Source organism: Ovis canadensis, chromosome 3 (assembly GCF_042477335.2).
Source record: "Ovis canadensis isolate MfBH-ARS-UI-01 breed Bighorn chromosome 3, ARS-UI_OviCan_v2, whole genome shotgun sequence".
Taxonomy (NCBI): Eukaryota; Metazoa; Chordata; class Mammalia; order Artiodactyla; family Bovidae; genus Ovis; species Ovis canadensis.
The window spans coordinates 68,946,883-68,963,616 of record NC_091247.1 but is presented as its reverse complement, the minus strand read 5'-3'; the positions used below and the strand labels follow the sequence as shown (position 1 = coordinate 68,963,616).

Genomic DNA, 16,734 nt, shown 5'->3' with positions numbered 1-16,734 from the left:
GGACAGGGAAGTCAGTTGTGCTGCAGTCCATGGGGTTTCAAAGAGTTGGATATGACTTAGCAACTGAACAACAACAATGACTAAATAGCATATGCTATGTGAAAACCAAGGCAGAGATTAGAGAGATGGGTCTACAAGCCAAGGAATGCCAAAGATTGCTGACTTTAAAGTTATGAGAGCAGCATGGAATGGAAATCTATTCACAGCCTCCAGAAGGAGGTGAAAGATGGGAATTCCCTGGTAGTCCAGTGGTTAGGTCTTAGTGCTTTCACTGCTGTGGGCCCAGGTTCAATCCCTGGTCAGGGAACTAGGATCTCACTTAGTGTCTTACTTAATATTTTGTGATTCTACGAAACACTCAGTAAGTTATCACCAATCTAGTTTTGGTGAATTTCTTAGAGTAAGATCCACATACCTAGTAAATGAATAAAAGTTGGCTGTTTTTCAATTTCACTGGTAATTATATACTATTTAAGCATTAATTGCAAGCACTGATTTTTACTGAAACTTGCAATCCATAATTTGAGTAGACTAAGACAAAGGGAGAAGAGAAAGAAACTCAGGACTATACCAATATCACTTAAAAATTTTTATCACTTTTAACTTATACTAAGTTAAAAGCACATCCAAAGAAAGAGTTCCTGGTTACTCGCAAGATGTCTCAAAATTTCTGAGTAAAAATCGAACATTTCAATGTTTAAAAAAAAAAAAAACACAAAAAACAGAACACTATAACCTATAAAACACTGCTAATTTTTTTAAAACCCTAAAAACAAAAATGGAGAGATAGACCACGTTTATGGGTTCACTGGGTCATAAAATTCAGTATTGTTCACTGTCTATTCTCCCCATGTTGTATTATAGATTCAAAGCAATTCCTAGTAGATCTTTTTTTTTTCCCTAAGAAATTTACAAGCTGACTTCAAAAATTTAAACAGAAATATAAAAGACCTAAAATAGCCACACCAAATTTGATAAAGAAGAACAGAGTTTGAAGACTAACACAATCTAATTTCAAGACTTACTATAAAGTTACATTAATCAAGACAGTGTAGTACAAGCTTCAAGATAAACAGATCAATGAACAGAATAGACAATCAGTTGATTGTCACAAAGGTACAAAGGTAAACGAGTGGACAAAGTCTTTTTAAATAAATTATCCCGGAGTAACTAGATAGCTATTAGCAAAAATAAACTTTGAAAAGAAAAACCTTAACTCATACCTCACATCATATATAAAAATTAACCCAAACTGGATCACAGACCTAACTGTAAACCTAAAGTTATAAAATCCTTAGGGGGAAAAACAGAAGAAAAATCTCTGCAGAGTAGACATAGATTTCTTAGGTACTATACTAAATTCTCAATCTATAAAAAAAAATCATAAATTAGATTTCAACATAATGAATGACTTCTACTCTTAGAAAGACACTGTTATGAAAATGAAAAGACAAGCCACAAATTGGTAGAAAATATCTGATAAAGCATTTCTATTCACAGAATAGAACACTACTCAGCAATGAAAAAGAATAAATTTTTGATAGATGCAATAACATGGATGAATTCCAAAATAATTATGCTCAGTGCAAGAAATCAGTCAAAAAAGCATACCTACTAAATTTCTTGTAGTGCATTTGGCTGTCTTATAGAATAGGGCAAAAGTGGAGAAAAACAATAGTGGACAACCACCCTAAAAAGGCTGTCAATGATTTCAAGACAATTTCTCCTGCCCAAGGGAACAGTAAATTAGTAGCCTCTATTTTCAACTGAATTTGGAGAGTGCATGAATACTATTACATTAGCCATCTCCAAAGATAACTGCATACTTATGTAGTATGGCAGGAAAGGTCCCAAGTGTGGAGTGAAATGAGCAAGATGAACATCTCTGGAAGCATTTGTGGAAGCTATATGCACCCCCCATGCACTGCACATACATACACTGTATTAGTTTCCTAGAGTTCCTGTAACAAATCACCACATATTGGGTGCCTTTAAAAAAACAACAGAAATTAATTTTCTCACTGTTTCTGAAATAAACTTGAAAATAAAAACAGAAAAATTTTACACTTGTACTTTTTGGTTTTGTTTTTTTTGTTTTTCAGTCTTTATGTTGCTCTGTGATTTCAGATTATGGTTTGTGGTATACTGTGTAACAAGTAATTTTAAAATTGAGCATTAGAACAACTTATTTCTAGGAATATTAGAAGTCTCTTGTAAAGAATTGAACCAAGACTGGTTATTCCAGTTAGATAAGCAGTTCCTGTTTGGGGTTTAGTAGATTAAAAAAGTAAAAAAGGATACCTACATTATAATTCATTTATATGAAATTCTAGTAAATGAAAACTACTCTTTGGTGATTGATAGCAGGTAAGTAGTTGCCTGGGGGCTGGAGAAAAGCCATCTGAGGGAGACCAGTGGCAGGAAGGGGAGCAGTGGGAAACAGGGATCAGTTCAGTTCAGTCACTCAGTCATGTCCGACTCTTTGCGACCCCATGGACTGCAGAACACCAGGCTTCTCTGTCCTTCACGAACTCCTGGAGCATGCTCAAATTCATGTCCATTGAGTCGGTGATGCTATCCAACCATCTCATCCTCTGTCGTCCCTTCTCCTCCCACCTTCAATCTTTCCCAGCATCAGGGTTTTTTCCAATGAGTCAGTTTTGGGCAATAGGTGGCCATAGTATTGGAGGTTCAGCTTCAGCATCAGTCCTTTCAATGAATATTCAGGACTGATTTCCTTTAGGATGGACCAGTTGGATCTCCTTGCAGTCCAGAGGACTCTCAATAGTCTTCTCCAACACTACAGTTCATTTCTTCCAAAATCACTGCAGATGGTCACTGCAGCCATGAAATTAAAAGACGCTTACTCCTTGGAAGAAAAGTTATGAGCAACCTAGATAGCATATTCAAAAGCAGAGACATTACTTTGCCGACTAAGGTCCGTCTAGTCAAGGCTATGGTTTTTCCAGTAGTCATGTATGGATGTGAGAGTTGAACTGTGAAGAAGGCTGAGCACCGAAGAATTGATGCTTTTGAACTGTGGTGTTGGAGAAGACTCTTCAGAGTCCCTTGGACTGCAAGGAGATCCAACCAGTCCATTCTGAAGGAGATCAACCCTGGGATTTCTTTGGAAGCAATGATGCTAAAGCGGAAACTCCAGTACTTTGGCCACTTCATGTGAAGAGTTGACTCATTGGAGAAGACTTTGATGCTGGGAGGGATTGGGGGCAGGAGGAGAAGGGGACGGCCGAGGATGAGATGGCTGGATGGCATCACTGACTCGATGGACGTGAGTCTGAGTGGACTCTAGGAGTTGGTGATGGACAGGGAGGCCTGGCGTGCTGCGATTCATGGGGTCTCAAAGAGTTGGACACGACTGAGCAACTGAACTGAACTGAACTGAACTAGCTTTCTGTATGCCATGAAGTGATGGTACCGGATGCCATGATCTTTATTTTTTGAATGTTGAGTATTAAGCCAGATTTTTCACTCTCCTCTTTCATCAAGAGGCTCTTTAGTTCTTCTTCATTTTCTACCATAAGGGTAGTGTCATCTGCATATCTGAGGTTATTGATATTTCTTCCGGCAATCTTGTTTCCAGCTTGTGCTTCATCCAGCCCGGCATTTCCCACGATGTACTCTGCATGTAAGTTAAATAAGCATGGTGACGATATACTGCCTTGACCTACCCCTTTCTCAGTTTGGAACTAGTCTGTTGTTTCATGTCCAGTTCTACCTGTTGCTTCTTGACCTGCATACAGATTTCTCAGGAGGCAGGTCAGGTGGTCTGGTATTCCCATCTCTTTCAGAATTTTCCACAGTTTGTTGTGATCCACAAAGTCAGTAGGTGTTTTTCTTGAACTCTCTTGCTTTTTCGATGATCCAACGGATATTGGGAATTTGATCTCTAGTTCCTCTGCCTTTTCTAAATCTAGCTGGAACATCTGGAAGTTCACGTTTCACGTACGGTTAAAGCCTGGCTTGGAGAATTTTGAGCATTAATTTGCTAGCGTGTAAGATGAGTGCAATTGTGCGGTACTTTGAACATTCTCTGGCATTGCCTTTCTTAGAGACTGGAATGAAATTGACCTTTTCCAGTTCTGTGGCCACTGTTGAGTTTTCCAAATTTGCTGGCATACTGAGTGCAGCACTTTCACACCATCATCTTTTAGGATTTGGAAAAGCTCAACTAGGATTCCATAACCTCCACTAGCTTTGTTTGTAGTGAAGCTTCCTAAGCCCCGCTTGACTTCACATTCCAGAATGTCTGGCTCTAGGTGAGTTATCACACCATCGTGGCTATCTGGGTCATGAAGATCTCTTTTGTATAGTTCTTCTGTGTATTCTTGCCATTTCTTCTTAATATCTTTTGCTTCTGTTAGGTCCATAACATTTCTGTCCTTTATTGTGCCCATCTTTGCATGAAACATTCCCTTGGTATCTCTAATTTTCTTGAAGAGATCTCTAGTCTTTCCCACTCTATTGTTTTCCTCTATTTCTTTGCACTGATCACTAAGAAAGGTTTTCTTATCTCTCCTTGCTATTCTTTGGAACTCTGCATTCAAATGGATATACCTTTCCTTTTCTCCTTTGCCTTTAGGTTAAAGCGTCTGCCTCCAATGCAGGAGACCCGGGTTCAATCCCTGGGTAGGGAAGATCCCCTGGAGAAGGAAATGGCAATCCACTCCAGTATTCTTGCCTGGAGAATCCCATGGATGGAAAAGCCTAGTAGGTTACAGTCCACGGGGTTGCAAAGAGTCGGACACGACTGAGCGACTTCACCTTACCTTCTCTTCTTTTCACAGCTATTTGTAAGGCCTCAGACAACTATTTTGCCTTTGTGCACTTCTTTTTCTTGGGTCTTGATCACTGCCTCCTGTACAATGTCATGAACCTCCATCCGTAGCTCTTCAGGCACTCTATCAGATCTAATCCCTTGAATCTATTTGTCACTTCCACTGTATAATCATTAAGGGATTTGATTTAGAGAGGGATCACTGAGGACAAAGAGGGAACTTTTGGAGGATACATATGTCAAAACCTAACAAACTCTATACTTTAACAATGTACAGTTTATTGTATGTATGTTGACTCGCTACAACAAAGCTGCTTTTAAAGGAAGTGGAGCAAACCTGACAAAACATTCACATTTTTAAGCTTGGTAGTGAATTGTTATTGTTGTCGCTAAGCTGTTTCTGATTCTTTGTGACCCCATGAATTGCAGCACGCCAGGCTTCCCTGTCCTTCGCTATTCCCCAGAGTTTGCTCAAGCTCATATCCGTTGAGTCGGTGATGCCATCCAACCGTCTCATCCTCTGTTGCTCCCTTCTTCTCTTGCCCTCAATCTTTGCTGTTATTCATACTTTTTCTGTACACTTGAAATATTTCATAACTTAATTTGGAAAACCTAATCAAACTCCTTAGTCTTATAGGTAAGGAAACTGAGTAAATGACAGATATAGGGCTGGAGCCTGAATCTTATTTTCCAGTTCAATATTTATCCCATTCTATCAGGGGGAAAAAGAAAAGTATAATTAGCATATACATGTAAGATTCAGAGAGAAATGCTTACCCTTAAATTTGTTCACTGTCCCAATATTTTGAAGAATTCTTCTAGGACCATTCACTGCAAAATAAACTGCCTTTTCATATTCCCCAAGTGAGATTAATTCATTGAACCTACAGTCATTGCATTTCATTATATAATAGTATACAAAAAAAGTAAAGAAAACTGATTAGAAATGTCTAATACATATTAAACATAGTAGTATAGTAATACAAACAACCTCTCTAATAAACTATAACTAGATCCATTCACTCTCTAAAATATTCTTTCACTCCCTTCCCTAATATTATTTTTTGTAGCTTCAGAAGATTCTCACCTGCCAGGTGACTTGAACCTGATTATGTACCTTATTCTTCAGTACCTAGAACAATCCATAGGAAATGGAAAGAACTTCACTGAATTTATAATGAGCTCAGATTTTTTTTTTCTCTCATATCATCTCCAGAAGAAAAGGGGAACCAGGGGAAAAAGAAGGGCAATCTGCTCAGAGGCTCAATGTAGGGTAAATATTAATTGAACTCAAAGGCTGCCAAAGCTAAAATCAAGGAGTCCTTGGTATTCGGAAGCATAAGTTGTTCCACCAGTAACCAGACTCCCAACTGAATGTGAGACTAAATGAAAGAAGAAAAGATAATAGTTCAGATAACTTAAGCTTCTACTCCTCTTCCTAGGGCAAAATGTCTCCAGTTCAACCCTTACCTCACTATTAATAAAACTATGCCAAACAGCATTTAAAGAGTGTTGCAAATGAATGTGGAACCTCAGAGGAGGAAAAACACTGAAATAATATTAAGCAAAATACATAAAACTTTTATCCTCAGGGTTTTTCTCTCATATTGGAAGCTGGTACACTTAGAGAAGCATAGAGTATGAGGAAACAATCCAGGCTTTGGGGCCCCTCAAAATGATCTTTACCCCTTCTTTATATCATACTGCTACTGCTGCTAAGTCGCTTCAGTCATGTCCAACTCTGTGCGACCCCGTGGACTGCAGCCTACCAGGCTCCTCCGTCCATGGGATTTTCCAGGCAAGAGTACTAGAGTGGGTTGCCATTGCCTTCTCCTTCTTTATATCATATCAACAAGCAAATCAACAAGAGAAAACTGTTTAACATAGAAGACTAGGAATACTACATATGTTCATTACAGATTGGCCTCATAGTCTATGAATTAACCTCTTAATAAAGTCTTATGGGGGTGGGAAGGAGGTTCAAGAGGGAAGGGACAAATATATAGTTATGGCTGATTCACATTGTTTTATAGCAGAAACCAACCCAACATTGTAAAGCAATTATCCTCTAATTTAAAAATTAAAAAAAAAGAATAAAGTCAGATCTCTTTAAGCCTTTACTATACATATATAATAATTTAATACATATTAGAGAGAAATATGACTTCCTAATATGTCACAGGATACAATGAGGAAAAGAAGGACTAAATTGGCTTGGATAATCTGATTCAAGAAGATGTTCCTGGGCTTCCCTGGTGGTCCAGTGGTTAAGAATCCACCTACCAATGTAGGGGACATGAGTTCGATCCCTGATCTAGGAGGATCAAACATGTTGAGGGCCACCTGGGCCAACATACCACAACTGGTGAAGTGCCAGTGCTCAAAGCCCAAGTGCCCTAGAGCCTGTGCTGCACAAGAGAAGCCATGAGAATGAGAAGCCTGTGCATCACAACGAAGAGTAACCCCAGCTCTCTGCAACTAGAGAAAGCCCACACACCACAACAAACACCTAACTAACACAAGCAAAATAAACAAGTAAAAGACGTTCTCAAAAACATTTTGTAAGATCAGGTCAATGGTTAGGGAATACAAGAAAAATATAAATAAAACAACATTATAGTCTAGCTATATCTTCCATAAAATCTCTGAGACCATCAATCTGGTATTTATTTTCATAAAGAATCTATATTCTAAAAATTCCAGTTTACTTTCTAATTTGTCTACTAGAGTAGCATTTAAAAAATACAAAAGCTAGAGACTACAGCTCAAAAAGATGCTAATATCTCAAAAAGATGCTAAAAATGCTAAATATTGAGTAAGCATTTAAGCAAGTATTAAATAAATGCTATAATAGCTTAAGGAAGATCAAAGCTTTTAAATATTTGCCTTTCAATGAAGTACAGCAAAATTTCAGCTTCTTTCGCCTTGCTTGGGTCTTCTTCAAGTAGCTCTTCAACAATGCCTTGTTTATCTGTAAATATTAACAGCATCATCAGATGATATTTAAGGTTATCAATCAATATAAACAACAAACATAAATGTTTAATACCAACAATCTAATGCTATAGTTCTAATAGTACCAACCTCTTCCTAAACTGAATGGCCTCCCCATCTCTTGCTTCCTTATTTTCAGGTACATTTTCAGGTATTCTCTCCCTGGCTAACCAAGTTTACTCTTCACAGATTATCTGCCAACTGCTGAAGGAAGAAGCCCATAGGGTAACAGAGCCCTAACAAAAGTAAGTACATTTTTACATTTTTAGAACTCAGCCTAGGAAAATCCCTATTCTTTAGTTTTCAAGGGGAAACAAAATGTTTTCCATTATATATGATACTTAAAAAATACAGATCATCTACCGTATAAATCTTTACTTTTCTGGATGTTCTTCACGATGTCTTGAAATGATCTGCTCATATCAGATTTTACCCACAAAGTAAGTGCTTGTGAAATAACCTGCAGTCTTTGATGACTATAAAGATACAAAAACGTTAATGACATACTGAACCTAAAATCAAATAGTGGAATATTAAAATCAATACAAATAAAAGCTTCAAACTTTTAAAACATAGATGCAACTTTCATACCTAAACTGTAATTCATTGTTCAGATTTTCAGTTGAATCTCGCCGTTCTAATACCACAGTCATTTCCTCATCTAAATCTGCCTTCCTCTGAATAGGTACATATTTTTTGGACATAAGTTCTTCAATTTCTGCGTATTTATCTTCAAGATGTTTCAAATATTTAGTGAGAGCATCTAAACTGACAGATTCTTTGAGAGTCATGCCTAAGGGAAAGGGAACAAATAGAATAAGACAAGTCGTGTGTGGGATGCTTGTGCTCAAAGAGCAAGTCTTAGTATTAATAAAATAGGTCAGATGGTTGACTATGTTAAGAAATAATTAAGAGATGGCTGTATGAACTCGTAGATTACTGAACATTAGCATACATTTCTAAATGGCTGGAAGTTTTAAACAAATCATCACTGAAGACTTAATGAAGGGAATTCACTGGTGGTCCAATGGTTAAGAATCTGCCAGGTAATGTAGGGGACACAGGTTTGATCCCTGGTCTGGGAAGATTCCACATGCTAAGGAAACAACTGGAATTTATCACAAATATTTTAAACAAAATACTGTACCTGGAATAGGTTTTAAAGGATCTTTGCAGAAAGTACAATATTGTTCTTCTTTTGTGTCATACTTTGCCCTGACTTGTTTCATTTCATTTATCTGCAACTGAATCTTTGAGGAATTATTTTCAATAAGTCCCATCCTGAAAATCAGAAAGGCTTTTTTAATATGTTTTTTTCAACTAATTATTTAATCATATCATTCAAAGTAAAACAGGTTAAATTATCACTTTAATTTGGCTAATTATCATTTTGTACCATGAATGTGGGTAAAAGTTTACCAAACAATGGCAAGAAGTTAACTAATCTCATAGGTGAGAAACCATTCTCTTTCAAAGTATCAATAAAATCTTATACTGACTATGATTTGTAACCTTACTGGAAATTTGTAAATGTTAAATACAATAATTTGGCCACAAAGTATTAAGTCCATTCCCTTTAGCTGAAAATTACCTTTGCAATTTAAAAATCATTTTTGTTAAGTAATCATATTAGTTTCCTGTGGCTGCTATAACAAAATACCACAAACTTGGTGGCTTAAAACAACAGAAATCTGTCCTTTCATAGTTCTGGACCTCAGAAGTCCAATATTATTCAGTTCAGTTCAGTTGCTCAGTCATGTCCGACTCTTTGAGACCCCATGAATTACAGCATGCCAGGCCTCCCTGTCCATCACCAACTCCCGGAGTTCACTCAGACTCACATCCATTGAGTCGGTGATGCCATCCAGCCATCTCATCCTCTGTCGTCCCCTTCTCCTCCTGCCCCCCATTCCTCCCAGCATCAGGGTCTTTTCCAATGCATCAACTCTTCGCATGAGGTGGCCAAACTACTGGAGTTTCAGCTTTAGCATCACTCCTTCCAAAGAACACCCCGGACTGGTCTCCTTTAGGATGGACTGTTTGGATCTCCTTGCAGTCCAAGGGACTCTCAAGAGTCTTCTCCAACACCACTGTTCAAAAGCATCAATTCTTTAGCACTCAGCTTTCTTCACAGTCCAACTCTCACATCCATACATGATGACTTCAAAAACCATAGCCTTGACTAGACGGACCTTTGTTGGCAAAGTAATGTCTCTGCTTTTGAATATACTATCTAGGTTGCTCATAACTTTCCTTCCCAGGAGTAAGCATCTTTTAATTTCATGGCTGCAGTCACCATCTGCAGTGATTTTGGAGCCCAGAAAAATAAAGTCTGACACTGTTTCCCCATGTATTTGCCATGAAGTGATGGGACCAGATGCCATGATCTTCGTTTTCTGAATGTTGAGCTTTAAGCCAACTTTTTCACTCGCCTCTTTCACTTTCATCAAGAGGCTTTTTAGTTCCTCTTCACTTTCTGCCATAAGGGTGGTGTCATCTGCTTATCTGAGGTTATTGATATTTCTCCCAGGAATCTTGATTCCAAAGAAGCTTTAGTGCTCCTCTATCTTTTGTCTTCTGATTTTGCCCTAATATTTCTGTTACTATCTTATCAGCCTCCTGTCCCTTTCACAATTTTTTTTTTTTTACTATTTTATGTAGCATTTTCTCCCAACAGGAAGTGATCCCAACCTCTAGCCAGCTACATTACCAAAAATGGAGGTTAAATGTCACATAGTTTTCCTGGTTGACTTGAAATTATCTATAAGAACAATTTACCCATCAATTACCAAATGGAACACTGAAAATCTGAGACTGTTCAAAAAGAGTGAGAGTTTTATCATCTCCCAGTAGGTTACTTACTTTTTTGCATCACAAGATTAAGTGATCTATTTCAGATGGTAATCATGAAATTGTACCATTAAACCTTCCATGCAAGAAATTACCTGGAGCAATTATCTGCATCCTTCATTTTACGATACTACAATGTGCCTCCAATTATCCTAAGAGATACTATAAATTTCTCAAACTGAATTAATATTATTTTTCAAGTAAAAATACAGTAATTTCAATAGGAAGGGTAACATAAAAACATGGCTTTAAAATAAAATCAAAGTTGAAGATGACTAAGAATCATTAGTTATAATTACAATGGCTAGTTAATAAACCAAGTAGCAATTATCACCTTTTGGGCTACTTACGAATATACTTACTTTGCTTGAAGTTGGGCTATTCTTTTCCTGTGGTATACCAACGCTGTGGGCTCTCCTGCCAAAACTTTAAGTTTTCCATGAAGATAAAATGCAGTTCTTTGGCCTTTCTTTATTGTCTCAATAAATGTGTCATATTCTTTCTTGATTGAAGTAAGAATGGATTTGTATGCAGTGACATATTCTATTACCTGAAACATGATTTTTTCTGTCTATGGTACTGAATTTTTTTCTAGAAGACTATAGATCAAAAGCCTTGAAAATAGCATTATAATTTTTATTAATGAAATAATGGGCAATTAGAAATCTAAAATTTTGCAAATTTGAGCTTGCACTTATATGCAATATGCCTGGATATTAAAGATAGTTCATGGTTACTGAACATATGGTCTTTGTGAATCATTACAATTCTGTATGCTTAAATATGAGAAAAAAACATTTTTTGCTCTACTCAGGAATTAACACATACATTATATGAGGTCAGTTAAAACCAATAGCAGGTCTAACTATCCCAACTCTGAATCTCTTAAATACAATTACATATCATCCCTCACTATCTCTAAATCTAGTCTCTGACTTCATTCAGACCTTAAAATCCTGGACTCCCTGCATCTCCCTGTTTTTCTAACCCATCTGCTCTTGTTGATCAATAATCTCAATTACCAAACTGCATTTCTATCCCCAAGATGTCAAGTACAATTGTAGAAAACCCTTCACATCTTATATTCATGGTTTAAAATGATGTTTATGTACATAATATCACTGGAACGATAATGGAAAAAAATAGAAACCTACAGAGGAGGAAAGAAGAAAACTATAGAGAAAGAAAGGGTAAGTAGGTTCTAAAATGAGAGGGACCTGACTTCATTGTATACTCTGCTTATTGGTTTTTTACTTTTTCTTTCTTTTTTTCTGGTTAACCTTGTGTAGGAATTACTCAAATGAAAAAGCAATAATAACTAAGAAACACTTTAAAGAAGTTAAAAAACAAAAACATTAAAAATAATCTATGGTTGCCAACTCATGAGAATTTCAGGTGTCAAGTGATATAAGGAATAAATGTGACCAATCCACAAGTTCCTCTGAAAGATACAATTACGCTTTCTACCCCTGCTACATATCTAGTCTATAGTATACTCCACTATAGCTAGAAAATACCTAGAAAAAAATAATGCAGAAAGACATCTGGTCTATCAAGAAACAGTATAAGGAGGGGAGTTCCCCATTGGCCCAGTGGTTAGGACTTGTGCTTTCACTGCTGTGGCCCAGGTTCAGTCCTGGGTAGGGAAACTGAGATCGCAAAAGTGGTATGGCCAAAAGAAAAAAAAAATGGTATAAGGAGATAACTGATCAACGCCAAGCACCAGAAGAGGATTTCTGAGTGGAAGATACTGGTCATCTTTCTGACATGACCAAACTACCTATCCACCAAAATCAAGACTGCTGCCCAGCAATTTTCAATAAAGTGGAGACCATTAATTTGTGGTCTTTCAAGCTAAACACTTCACTGTTCCCTGCTATCAGCTCCCATGGGTTTACTAGAAGAAAGAGACTTCAGAAAGACACTCATGAAGTTTTAAGAATGCACAGAAAATGCATTAGAGTAAAGGAGACAAACTGGTATGCTAGAGGTAGAATAGTTTTGGTTGGCCAGCAAAATATTTAAAAATTTAGGAAATTTCACTCAAAGCTCATATTTTTAGCTTCTCCTGAAAATTCTGAAGAATCTACCAACATGGAACTCCCATTCCTTTAATGGCAGTAGTCAGCTGGAGCTTTAAATTGGATTTGTTCTTCATTTCACCACAGTCCCCATGATTCCTTATTTTCTTAAAGCCAATCCACCTAACTCTCATATGACCTTCCTGACCTCTAAGCATTCAAGCTTCAGTCTCCATATTAAGGCTTCCCTTAACTCCTCCAAAACAGAGCCGTTATTTCCCAGGTACAGAACTATGAGGAAGAAAAGGAATGGCACTCATTCCACCTCAGGTCCTACTCACAGGATATACACTATTTGCACAAAACACCACGAGGAAAACAAAAGGCCAGTCACTTTCCAGAGTCCAGCTGCCTCTATAATTCATCCATATCTCCTGAAACTCACTCTTCCTAGCCTTGATCTTCTTTGCTTATTAAGTCCTCGGCTCTCTCTGGAACCTACCCTCAATTCTTGTAACACAAGCCTCAGGTCTCCTTGCTTTGATTCAGGCATGGTTCTCTAGGCTGAATCCTCTGCCTCTGATTTTAAACAGAATTTGGTACTTGTTCTCCGGTGCTAAGCACTCAGGGATGCAAGTTGGTACTTTCATCTTTTGCCAAACTAGACCCTTCCAAGAGATAGGGAAGATTAAAGAAGGCAGATATTGATAGTTTATTAACAACCAAATGTGCTAGCATAACATGAAAATGAAAAGGCAGATTATTTTTGTGAGAAGCTAGAAGAAAGGTTCCTCTAAGTACCACAGGATTTCTATTTCAGATCCCCTCTTAGTTTTGAAGAATAGGATTCTTCACAATGTACAATGTATAACTGTATAACGTACAAATAGTTCGAATGGAAATCTTGGGGGGTAGGGAGAAAAGGACTAAAGATACAGAAATCACCTTTTATTTAATCTCCTGTCTTTTTTCTAGGAATTAAATTTACCAACACCTCCTCCAAAATGACTTCACCATAACTATACTAATTTAAAGCAGAGAGCTCTTCATGTGTGAAAACTTGTGACAAGAGTTAGCATTTGGATATGCAAAAATAAGTATGTTACAGTTATAACTTTCCTTTGCTGATTTCACACAAGTAGAGTCTCAGCATGATTTCTGATATTTATAAAACCTATTCAATACACTACCTATAAACATTCACCTAATACATTCCTTAATAACTAAAACACCAAACAATTTCATTGACCATAACAACTTATAAAATGAAGCTAACCTGAACCTGCCAATGTACCAGTTCTTAAAGACAGATTTTCTACATGACTTTAAAGGAAGAAAAGACTCTTTTTTCCATTTTATACTTTTATGGATATGCAAGTGAAGCGAAGTGAAGTGAGGTAAAAGTCGCTCAGTTGCGTCCGAGTCTTTGTGACCCCATGGACTATACACTCCATGGAATTCTCCAGGCCAAAATACTGGAGTGGGTAGCCTTTCTCTTCTCCAGGGGATCTTCCCAGACTAGGGATCAAACCCAGGACCCAGGTCTCCCACATTGCAGGCAGATTCTTTACCAGCTGAGCCACAAGGGAAGCCCAGGAATACTGGATTAGGTAGCCTATCCCCTAACCAATCTTCCCAACCCAGGAATCTAACCAGGGTCGCCTGCCTTGCAAGCAGATTCTTTACCAACTGAGCTATTGGGGAAGCCCAGTAGATAGGCGTCAATTTTCTTAATTCCACTTTTAGGTATCTATGACTGCTTTATGCTCACTTTTCCTTAGAGTGAGGCATTTTATTTTTATTTTAGAGGAGAAATAAGACTCAGTGTATAATGCTTAAAAATTAAACAAAACAGAGTTCTTCTATTTTGCCTATGGCTGTTTAACTCAGAGACAAATAGTTTACAGAAGTCTTAACATAAGTATTTCTTCCAGGTAAGGAGGAAAGGATGCTAATTTCACTTATTTTACTGTCAGGGCATTTTCAAAGACAGGTGAGAAAGAAAAAGTGAGGTTAAAAAAAAAAATGAGGATCGGTGGCCATAATGCAATCATTTATAAAGAAAAGATGGTTTTTCTAAAATCTTAAAAAGCAAAATCAAATGTTAGCTAAAACTAACATTTGAGGAGGAGGAGGAGGAGGAGGAAATGGCAACCCACTCAAATATTCTTGCCAGGATGATTCTGTAGACAGAGCAGCCTGTTGGGCTACAGTCCATGGGGTCACCAACAGTTGGACACGACTGAAGCAACTGAGCATGCGTGCACCAACTGCTTGTTTACTGTGCCTATAAGACCTCCAATCTATGAGGGGTCTCAATTCAATATTATAGATCAAATTAAAAGCAAGATTTTAGTGACACTGCAAACCAACCCAAAACGATGAAGAATCACCAAGCTCTGGCTACTGCCCAATTCCTAACAAATCAGATAATAATTTAAGATGGAAGGTCAAAATGATGTTTGAAGGCACAGATTATAGCTCAAAGCCTGATAGCCTGCAGCTATCATAGCCTTAAGCTATGATAACTGAAACACTTATTAACTGTCTAGTAATATAAATCCAGCATAGCATTTTCCACATTCATCTCTTTCTGACAAATTGGGCATATTTCTCAAAACTGATAAATGGAAGTAGTCAAACAAGCAGTGGTGTTACTAAGGTATGAATCTTATTGTCAGGATGGACCATTTCTACCACATAAAAATTCCACTGTTTTAGAGCGTTACGATACCTTATCAAAAACATTTCGGTATATGATGTAATATTCATCAGCAGGTCCTTCCTCATTACAGCACACTCTTTCAGTTTCTGTAATTATGTATCTTTGCATTCTTTCCAAAAATTCCTTGTCACTTCCACTAATGATAGGAGGGAGAACAGCATGCTTATTTATTTCCTGGACGGACATACGTCAATCTAGACTCCTGTTCACGAGAGAAAATTTATGTCTTGATCTGCTTATGCAACAAAGCCAAATTTTTGATAAGCCTGAAAGAAAAAAAAATCAATTAACCTAAAGCTTTACATAAATTAGGTCAAATATGGATCTAAATAAAATGTATCAGAAAAAAAATCTCATGGGTCTCATGAAATAAATATTTCAACCTATGAGTGAACAGGTCTAATAAATTCTACTGTTATGTGCTATACTATATCTCTGGGATAGAAATACCAAACACCAGACAATAAAAAGCTCTTTTCTTACTAAAGAAGCATTTGTATCATAAGAACGAATGGTTTAACATTTTCTAACAGAAGTTTAATTAGCATTTTATTTGCTTCATGTGGGAAAACTAGTTTGAAAGCATCCTGATGAAACAAACAAGGTCAAATATTGTGGCCTGCAGTCATTCTGGTATGGGAGTGATAGCCTTGCTTATAGGAACTTAGGCTTAACTCTAAGACAAGAAGCTACTGGAGGACTGTGTGCAGAAGACTGACAGCTGACTTACATTTTCAAAGAATTGCTCGTACTGCCCCGTGAAGACAAGGGTTGAACTCAGAATTACTGGGAAGCTACTACAATAGCCCAGGCAAAAGATAATAGTGGCTTGAAACAGTGGTAACAGCAGAGCTGTGAGAAGTGTTCGGCGCATACATCAAAAATAAAACTGTAAAGATTTGTTGAAGGATGCGATGTGGCTATGAGAGAACAGTCAAGGATGACCATAAAGTTTCTGGCTTCAGCAACTGAAAAGATTGTTTTGCCTTTTATGAGATGGGAAGATCAATTTCATAAGATCAGGAGTTTGGGCCCACCTATTAGAGATGATAAATTGACAGCTAGTATTCGAAGCTGGAGTTCAAGTGAGTAGTCTGAGTGAGAAAGAGGTTTATAAGTCATCTGCATATAAATATTTAAAAGTTATGAGGTAGAATGGAAAAAGATCTCAGAAACGTAAGCAAAGCAGATATCCAAGGATGGGGCCTTGAGGGGCACTTCAAAGCTTAGAGGTCTAGTAGATAAGGAGGAAGTAGCAAAACAGCCTGGAAAAGAGGGTCTATGGAGATGGAAGTCAATCAGGTGAAGAAAGTGTTTCAAAGAGGAAAGGCATGATCCACTGTGTCAAA

The 16,734-nt window shown here is 37.4% G+C and overlaps 1 protein-coding gene and 1 non-coding gene across 10 annotated transcripts in view; one reads left to right on the top strand and one right to left on the bottom strand.

Annotated features, from left to right (window-relative positions):
* Positions 1-16,734, bottom strand: part of CLHC1 (clathrin heavy chain linker domain containing 1) — a 34,412-nt gene that overhangs the window by 16,322 nt on the left and 1,356 nt on the right. For 4 of the 9 annotated variants that reach the window (XM_069583309.1, XM_069583313.1, XM_069583311.1 and 1 more), the window contains exons 2-8: positions 15,395-15,651; positions 11,002-11,189; positions 8,937-9,070; positions 8,381-8,582; positions 8,153-8,265; positions 7,682-7,766; positions 5,573-5,679 (exon numbers count right to left, since the gene is read on the bottom strand). In XM_069583309.1, the coding sequence (XP_069439410.1) occupies positions 5,573-5,679; positions 7,682-7,766; positions 8,153-8,265; positions 8,381-8,582; positions 8,937-9,070; positions 11,002-11,189; positions 15,395-15,571 (1,006 nt within the window). In that variant the 5' untranslated portion in view covers positions 15,572-15,651. The remainder of the gene's footprint in view (positions 1-5,572; positions 5,680-7,681; positions 7,767-8,152; positions 8,266-8,380; positions 8,583-8,936; positions 9,071-11,001; positions 11,190-15,394; positions 15,652-16,734) is intronic. The other 5 variants (XM_069583310.1, XM_069583315.1, XM_069583312.1 and 2 more) reach the window with 2 other exon arrangements.
* On the top strand, positions 235-307 carry TRNAE-UUC (transfer RNA glutamic acid (anticodon UUC)). The gene has a single exon. It is a non-coding gene; the product is annotated as a tRNA-Glu (tRNA).